This window comes from Dysidea avara, chromosome 5 (assembly GCF_963678975.1).
Source record: "Dysidea avara chromosome 5, odDysAvar1.4, whole genome shotgun sequence".
Classification (NCBI taxonomy): domain Eukaryota; kingdom Metazoa; phylum Porifera; class Demospongiae; order Dictyoceratida; family Dysideidae; genus Dysidea; species Dysidea avara.
The window spans coordinates 21,088,449-21,097,706 of NC_089276.1; the positions used below are offsets into that span (position 1 = coordinate 21,088,449).

General features: G+C 36.5%; 1 protein-coding gene across 1 annotated transcript; it reads left to right on the forward strand.

The window, feature by feature from the left end:
* The first annotated feature begins 496 nt into the window (after positions 1-496).
* LOC136255106 (gastric triacylglycerol lipase-like) lies at positions 497-8,245 on the forward strand. Its single transcript, XM_066047824.1, has 11 exons — positions 497-849; positions 914-1,012; positions 1,087-1,237; positions 6,625-6,693; positions 6,745-6,856; positions 6,918-7,116; positions 7,166-7,415; positions 7,481-7,636; positions 7,680-7,751; positions 7,806-7,874; positions 7,931-8,245. Exons 1-11 carry the CDS (start codon positions 497-499, stop codon positions 8,165-8,167), a joined length of 1,767 nt encoding a protein of 588 aa, XP_065903896.1. The 3' UTR covers positions 8,168-8,245.
* The last annotated feature ends 1,013 nt before the right edge of the window (positions 8,246-9,258 follow it).

The following is a 9,258-nucleotide window of genomic DNA, read 5'->3' on the forward strand; positions in this document are numbered from 1 at the left end:
GATGATAGAACTAGATGGGACTGTATCCATAAGTTACAATGAGTTCATGGTGGCAGGAGGCCAGTGAGGCCCACTACAGTTCTGAACGATGATGGTCAGTTAACTAAGGGACCTGAGGAGGTACTTGATCATTGGTACCAACATTCTAAGAAAGTATTTAATGTCCAGAGTATCTATGATGATGAAGTGGTTGCTGCTATTCCTGCTCTTGAGCCAATGTTACATCTTGATGATCCCCCTATAATGGAGGAGCTGGAGATTGTCTTGTCCCGGCTGAAGGTGAGGAAAGTAGGTGGACTATCAGGGATCTTTCCAGAGATGATTTTGTGTGGTAGTACTGCTTTGCATAGCAGGTTGCTTACCTTGATGGAGGCTGTGTGGAGGGAAGGAGAAGTATTTAAGGATTGGAGGGACACTTAGATCATACCAGTACCCAAGAAGGGCAACCTCCAATTCTGTGACAACTGGTGAGGGATTGGATGTTGTAGGGAAAGTGATGGGTCAGATTATTCAGGAACAGCTTCAGGTGATTTCTGAAGAGTTCAGTGTTACCGGACTCGCAATATGGATTTCGGAGAGGAAGAGGTTGTGTGGACATGATTTTTGTAGCCAGATAGTTGATGGAGAAGACAAGGGGAACATGAGGACTCACTATTTCTTATCAGTGTTTGTGAATCTGAAGAAAGCTTATGATTCTGTACATAGGAATGCTCAGTGGACTGTCTTGGCTAAGTGTGGTATGCCTCCTACAATGCTGAATATTATCAGGTCCTTTCATGAAGGAATGCAGGCTGGAGTTAGGGTGGGGAGTGCTGTTACCAATTGTTTTGAGGTTCGAAATGGCTTGAGGCAAGGTTGTACTATGGTGCCAACTTTATTTAACATCTATTTTAACGCAATGGTGCCGGCATAGTCAGAGTGGAGAGGCTGGAGTGCCTATTTTGTATAAACATGGTAGAAAGCTGGTGGGAGAGTCACAGTTCGCTGATGACCTTGCTTTGTATTGTACGCTGTAACTCGTACAGCCTTTGAGTCGATTTGTAAGAGATTTGTACAAGTGGCAAGTTTTTATGGTCTAACTGTTAGCTTGCCTAAGACAAATTGTTTGGCATTGGGAGCTGCAGTTGGTGAGGGTGATGATTCCCCAGCGGTGGTCAAAGGTGGAGAGATTGAAATGGTGAGAGATTTTACTTATTTTGATTCAAAGTTGTCTAGTGATGGTGAGATCACTGCCAAGGTTAGTTGTAGAATTTCTAAAGCTTCCAAAGCCTTTGAGGGTACCGATCTTCCTTAATTGCACTCTCTCCATTAATGCTAAGAGAGCTGTCTATAAGGCTGTGGTGATTTCTATTTTGCTATATGGAGCAGAGACGTGGACTCTGAAAGCTCCTGATGTGAGAAGGTTAACCACATTCACAACTGCTGTGTACAAGTAATTTTGGATGTGTCTAAATTCCAACAATGGCAGAATCATATTACACATCCAAGAGTTATCTGGACAATTTGGCCTGTATTGGTCAATAGTTGATTTTGTTTTGAATCAACGGCTACAGTGGCTTGGTCACCTGGGCCGTATGAGTAATGACCGATTACCAAATCAACTTTTGTTTGGAGAGCATAGAAAAAAATGCCATTCATGGTGCCAAGAAGTGATGGAGGGATGAAGTGATGTCTGACTTACGGGCTATTAGTGTTGAAGATCAGTATGTGGTTAATCAAGATCATAAAAGGTGGTCTAACTTGTGCACAATAGCTGTTGATGTGGCACAGTATATATTTTAAAGCAGCAGTCACAAATATTATGGCATCTGTTAGATCCATTAGGCAGCTGGACATGCTCATGACCTTATATTTCTGTATACAGCTTTCATAAAATGATACTCATATGTATTCTTAGTTAGCTCTTGATACATACGTATGTATATGTGGCCAGATTTGCAAAAAGGGGTTTTCCAATTTCCACACACATCCGATTCTATAAACTTGGAAGACCATAACTTTGTGCTTAAAAAAGATACATACCTGAAATTTTATCATCTATTAACCTAAGTTGGTGCTCACTACTGACCAAATTGTACAATGCATTATTAGAAGTTGCTGAACTATCTGTACAGACTCTTCAATGTTGAAGAGCTGCACATGCAGATACCATTGTGTTAAAAATGTGTAATAATACACACTTGAGAAAGCAATTCACCAGTTAAGTATTTAGCTAGTGTCTACGTATATACCTCACAATGGTATAAATTGAAAGTTTACAGAACTAAACATCCTATGTCCACTTGGCCTGCATGCACTACAGCACTACATGGCATGCATAGTTTGGGAATAAATGGGCAGCCCAGGACATGGCCAGATGCTAGGTACTAAATGCACCTGTATTAAATGTTTACAACTTTACATAACAAAATTTCAATTCTATAATGTCAATGTTTTAATGGATTGCTGTTGACATCAACAAGTAAATCATTCATCAGTGTAAGCCATTAGACAGGTGGAGAGTTATGTAGTTTCCTGTATGGTCTTATTAATTTAGTAGTAGCTTATGATGATATCTTCTATATATTGCTGTGACTTATACTTCTTTAGCAGGTCCCTTGCTAGCCATACTGTATAGTACATTTTGAGTGATGCCACAAGATAATTCACTATTTGAAATCTATTACTAATAGTGGAACTGTGAATTACTTGTTGATGCTGAAATTGTGCAGTGCTATGTATACTGTCATTTTTGTATGTAAGACATGCAATGTTGCTGAATTCATTGTCAACATTAAAATGTTTCACCATGCATTACATAATTAATGCTAAGCATGATTTCAGCTACAAATTAACTTTCCAGGTGAAATAAAAAACTAACAATATTCTAATCTACATCAGGTACTGTATGTTTTGTATAATTTATATGTACCCACTTTCACACCTCAGATTGATTGATTATTTATTTATTTATTTAAACTCACAGTACTCGGCAAAGCCGTTCTTCCGTACTGGAGTACACAAAAGACACAACACATACATACACCCCCTGTATGTAGCAACACCATATGTACAAAACTACACACAACACTAAGAACTATAATAGTCATTAAGGTGCTGGAGCAGACCATCACGAAAATTACCAATATCATTAAATAAACTAGATGGCAATGAATTCCACCATATTGTAGCTTGGTGTCGGAAGTAACGCTGACTAAAGTTCTTCTTGTAACGAAAAATGTCTACAAATCATGGTGAACACCTAGTTCTGTACGAATATTTATGACCAAAGTGTATTAGTGGCTGCAGCAAAACACCCTCACCAAGATAATGGCCAAACATGGCAAGAATAGTTTGGTATTGTAAGACAACACTGAACTAAAGAAAAAAGTCAGTGTATTACAAATATCAAGTAAACTCATGCATCTTTATTACGAATACACATATCTCAATACACAGGTTTATTTTAAACAGCTAATGAACAGATATAGTACCATAACAGTACCATAATGGGTACTATATGCTAACAATAATAGTAAAAAAAAACTTTAGTGCTTGTTCAAAAGTTCTATTGATGTAACTAATGGCTATTGTACAAAACACAAAATGATCACAAAAATAGTTGTGGGAACAGTAAATGCTTATGTGTAGAAGTAGCAGATATCAAAAGTTGCAATGTACTTAGACACAAATTGGTGCTGCGTTAGACCATTTTCCAGCTACTCCACAATCAACTGATCTGGGTCCTTGCAGAGTGAACCCATAGTTGCAAAAGAAAATGAGGCGTTTCACAAAGTTAAAATTGCGTGGTTGTTGAGGAAGCATTACTCCATGTTTAGGAGCTTGTAAAGGAGTACATTTCCCTACACAGAATATTAACAACAACAATGTGTAAATAAATAAACACATTGATCATGCTGCATCATGCAACCATTGTGGTGTTAAAATTATGTCAATCCTAATCTACTACACTACTTTAGCAGTCAATTACAATATTAATAATTTCATGCAAAATTGCTCCAAAATAATGCAAAACTAATGTTCATAAACCTTTAATATTTACAAATGAATTGCAGATTTTAAAGTCATAATAATTATATTATGCTTACTCATTATAAAGGTAATAGAAATTGGCCAATATTGTAGATTTTTTAACAATGACAAAGTATTTTAGTATTGCAGTTATAAGTTTACTGACTGCTTTATTGAAATACTCACTTTAGGCCATGATTGCCCATGAAAAGTTAACTATATGTTTCTGGTTCCCTTCCTGGTCATTTTTTGCTGACTGGATTGCACAATCACCATACAATACTTTGTAATATTTTATATCTATTGAAAGGTTTTCATGCCTTGTAAACACTCTTTTCTTATAAAGATGCAGTAGCTTTATGCATTACTTTGTTTTTCTCTATAATTCCATGTACTGCTATGTCAAAATGTAGTGTACCACATGAAAAAGTTGCAAAAATAAAATCAATCTGGTCACCTGGTCAATTTAGGGAAATTGGTAGGACCAGAAATATATAATTAACTTTGCGTGGCCTTATCAATCAATCTACATTCATTACACTACTAGTGTCATGTGTAGCAGTTAACCATGAAGGAGAGTTAGTTATGTACTATTACATATTTTGTAGATGAATTGCTGGAACTAATATTGAAAATTGTTACTTTATTTACAGTTACAAACACAGGAAATTGATTACCTTGCATGAAACATTCTGAATCAAAAGCTGAAAAAAAACTTTTCATTAATCTTTTCAATATTCCCTTAAAACTATTAGCTATCAGGGGTGGCAGAGAAGGGGAAAGAGGGGCTGTATCCCTTGTCAAAAAGATTATGGAGAGGCTTAGCCCCCACTAAAATTATCTATAGCTGTCATTGAACAATTGTGCTGATTGCATTACACCAAACTATAAAAATGCTTTAGCTACAGTATGTGACTAACTAGCTATACAAAATATTCGAGTTTGTTTTAATGGGACATAGAAACCTGATTTTTTTTACTGTAATTGCTTTTGTAACTCACTTTTGACCAAATTTCAAACAATATAATTATACTGATAGCCTATTGGCCCTTATCCATTGGTGAAATGTGATGTCATAATTAACAAAATAGCTTTGATAATATAGTGTGGGAACTTCATCATGTATAGTAATACAAATGTAGGGCTGTAACAAGGATTCTCAAAGAGATCTACTCGGACAGGCAATCACAGCAGTGGGGGTCTATGGTGCAGCCCATAGATGCATATACAAAGACTATAGGAAACCACAACACTTTACTATTATAATAACAGTATCAACAAGTAATTCACAGTTGCACTATTAGTAATACAGTGATTAACTGGATAGATACGAATAAGTTCTGGTTGGCTAGTAATAGTTTGGTTAGTAATAAACGCATAACAGTTGTAATGCGTAACATGGCTAGTAATAGTTTGGCTAGTAATTAAACACAATGTACAGTTATCAGGGACCTGCTAATGATGAAAACCTAGGTCACAGTAATAGAAGATATTAAGCCATTAATAAGTCTACATAGGAAATTATATATCATCCTCCACCTGTCTAATGGATGAATGATATACTTGTTGATGTCAAAACCAAACAATTAAAAATATGATACTACGGGAATAAAATTAATCATGTAAACTAAATGTAACATTCCATTTGACCTGCTAACACAACTTAAATAGTATCATAGTATTATTACTTGGTTGTATGCAATGTACTGTGTAGTGGTAACTGTGCAACAACCCTGAAGAACCTACAACTTCAAACATACACTGTACAAGATCTGCAAAAAAGGGTCTTATATAGCCTTTCCAAATTTCTAAGTTTGATGAGTCATAACTCATTGTGTGTTTAATCTACTGTCTTAAACTTACATTCAGGAATAGTGCTACATATATGTTAGGAGTGTAAAGTGACTAAATTTCAGGCTGGTATCATACTCACAAGTCAAGTTATGGATTGTCAAGTACATGCAATTAGAAAGGCTATAAACCCCTTTTTGCAGGTGCAGTCACATATGCACATGCTTTATTTAGCCCTACATAAAATCATTTCAGACTACTCTCAGTATGTCACATGAGATGTTCATTTGCAACTATCTAAATCATGTCATGTATAAGCAACTGTGCGGTTATGTGATAATGAGCTAATGGGTTTAACAGATGTTGTTCTACATATAATTTTGTGATCACTAATTTAAATTTATATGCAAACCCATCTGTTAATAGTTACATACATACCGAAACAGTAAAATTTCTTATGACACATGATGACATGACACTAGGTCATAATAGCTTATGTGCTGCAGCTGTAGAGAGCAAGAATATAGATCTTATAAGGAAAATTGTTAGGAAGTTACATCAAGGCACTTCCTTCCTGTGTGCTGCGTATAAATATACAACATGTTATGTAGCTGTTTATTAGTTGAAGTTGAAGAAAGAAAGATTTGGTGAAGAGAATATTACAACATGATAGTCGCTGTAATTGTACTGCTGTTGGTTGTCACTTCTCATGTACATGGTAGGTTGTACATGTATACCATCATGTTTGTATGTATACTGATTTGTGCTACATATAAAACTTAGCTGTTTCCAGTTGTTGTGCATAACTTATTATCTGTGCAGTTGAAAGATGTATGCTATATTTTTATAGCAATCAATACAGAGGTAGACCCCGACTTAAACAGAGATACGGTAAGTAGTCAACAACACTGTTGTGCTGGAGTGGCCATTACATATTAATAGGTGGAGTTGATCACTAGTAAAGGATACCCAGCTGAAACACATCAAGTCACTACACAAGATGGCTATATATTGACAATACACAGAATTCCTCATGGAGATAATAGCAGTCTAGGTATGTAAAGAGATATAATATACATGTGTGGGAACTTCTATATTAATGTAATTAGGGGCAGTTCAGAAGCCGGTTGTCTTCCTACAACATGGTATTCTATGTTCAAGTGCTGAATGGGTTATCAACTTAGCCAATCAGAGCTTAGGATTCATTTTAGCTGATGCAGGATTTGATGTATGGATGGGTAACGTTCGTGGTAACACTTACACAAGAAACCACACCCGGCTATCTCCCTCTGACAAGGAGTTCTGGGATTTCTCGTAAGTGCATAGCTATCCTGATCACACATGATCTCATAAACTACTACAGGTTTGATGAGCACGCCAAGTACGATCTTCCTGCAATGTTGAATTATGTCCTACAAGAAACAGCACAAGAAAAACTAGTATATGTTGGTTATTCTCAAGGAACTATGATGGGATTTGCAGGGTTTTCCACACAACCAGAACTGGCAGACAAAGTGAAACTATTCATTGCTCTAGTACCAGTGGCAAGAGTGTCAAATGTTCAAGGGGCATTTCGTCCCTTATCAAAGTTTGTATACAATGAAGTGTTTATTGTAAGTCACTACATGAGTATGTGGAAGCATTTACTCATATAACCACTGTCTTTTCTTGTGTGTAGCATTTCTTCAACTTGATCGGAGGAATGGAATTTCTTCCCAGTAATGAGCTCACCAACTTCATAGCATCCCGCGTGTGCCCCCAACCAGTGATTGATGAAGTGTGCAGAAATGTTTTGTTTATGATTGCAGGACTTGATGACAAACAGCTTAATAAGGTATATACATCGACACTTATGATGATTGTACCTGTCCCTATAGACTCGTCTGCCAGTTTATCTATCACATTTACCTGCTGGTACTTCAGAGAAGAACATAGTACATTTTGCAAGGGTAAGCTCACACCTGTACAACAACATGATTTAATTATGATGTATTGTACTATAGCAAGTTCATACTGAAAAATTTCACCAGTATGACTACTTCAAGGCTGGAAATTTATTACACTATGGAAGGGTATATTACAGTATTAACTGCTTTGTACCCCATTTTCACTCTCCACAATTTCACAGACTACTCCACCAGAATACGATGTGTCGGCTGTGAATGTCAAAACCGCTACTTTTTCTGGAGGCAAAGATTGGTTAGCTAGCCCAGCTGATGTAGCATGGCTACTGCCACAAATACAACAACATGTCTTCCATAAGACGATTGATTGCTATGATCATTTGGATTTTTTGTGGGCCGTGGATATTCCAACAGTTCTCTCCCCAGATATCATCAATTTGATCAACACTCATGCTGCATAACTGAATTTGAATTCATATTCAGTAGTGAAACTTAATTGATTTTGTTTTATGATATATAAATATTGCAATTGCACTGTACACTACCTACGTATTAGAAATTATGATATCAAACCAATTCTTTGGCAGATTTTAGGTGTGCAATTACCTGAGGACATAAGCAGTGTCCAGTCCCCAGATGAAGTCAAAGTGTTCATAATAGTTGATGCTTAATTAGTAGATAAGATGAGGAATGGCGGGTAGGAGAGAGGCCACATCAGTTGTACATACAGTATGGTACTACTATATGTTAGGGATCATAGAGGTTTGGGCTTCCTTTCATAAAAATGTCACCCAGTAGCCAGCTTGGCAGTATTGGTTAGGCATAAACAAGCCCAAACTGATATCTGGTATATAGGAGATGTTTATGTTTCTGATCACTGGCTTTGATGAAAACTGAATTACATCACTGAATACCATAAATCTTTTGAATATACCTGTACATGCTATACTATAGTACCATTGTATACATGTTGCATACGTGTATACGCACACTTCATCTGGTACAACTGTTAAGAGTGCAGTACACTGAGATAACTGGACATGCAGCTTGTGATCATGTTAATGGAAGCAACTCATGTTTAACCTATATCTGTGTATATAATAGCAAAAATAAGAAATAATCATGTGTGCACACAGTACAATCATGTACAGTGTAACAAATAGCCACCAGTTTGACTTATAAATCCTAACTATACAGCTAGTAGTCGCTACACTTTGCAGAAGTCTATAAATGAAATACATGAAGTATATTAGTACAGTAGGTGTTTGTTGTGAGCTTGACTGTGGGATAGAAGCCAGCTACATAGATTGCACCTACTGTATATTACAAGGCATCTAGTTATAACTGCAACTTTTTCGTTATCCTTCTCAGGATTTTGATTAGTAGCTAATTGCAGTAATTGATCTAGTACAGCTGTATACGTAATTGTGGCACATTTTTTACTAAGCACTATCATGACAAATTCCCAAACTAGTAAAACATTCCTGATTCAGAAATACATGAACAACACGGGCTAGAAAAAGGCAGGTTCTGCCAAAATGTTGCCAGGTTA

Coding starts and splice junctions, on each gene's coding strand:
- LOC136255106 (XM_066047824.1), top strand. CDS start 497: ATGGGTCAGATTATTCAGGAACAGCTTCAGGTGATTTCTGAAGAGTTC. Junction 850..913: donor GAGGTTCGAAATGGCTTGAG/GCAAGGTTGTAC, acceptor GTGCCGGCATAG/TCAGAGTGGAGAGGCTGGAG. Junction 7,117..7,165: donor AAGGAGTTCTGGGATTTCTC/GTAAGTGCATAG, acceptor AAACTACTACAG/GTTTGATGAGCACGCCAAGT.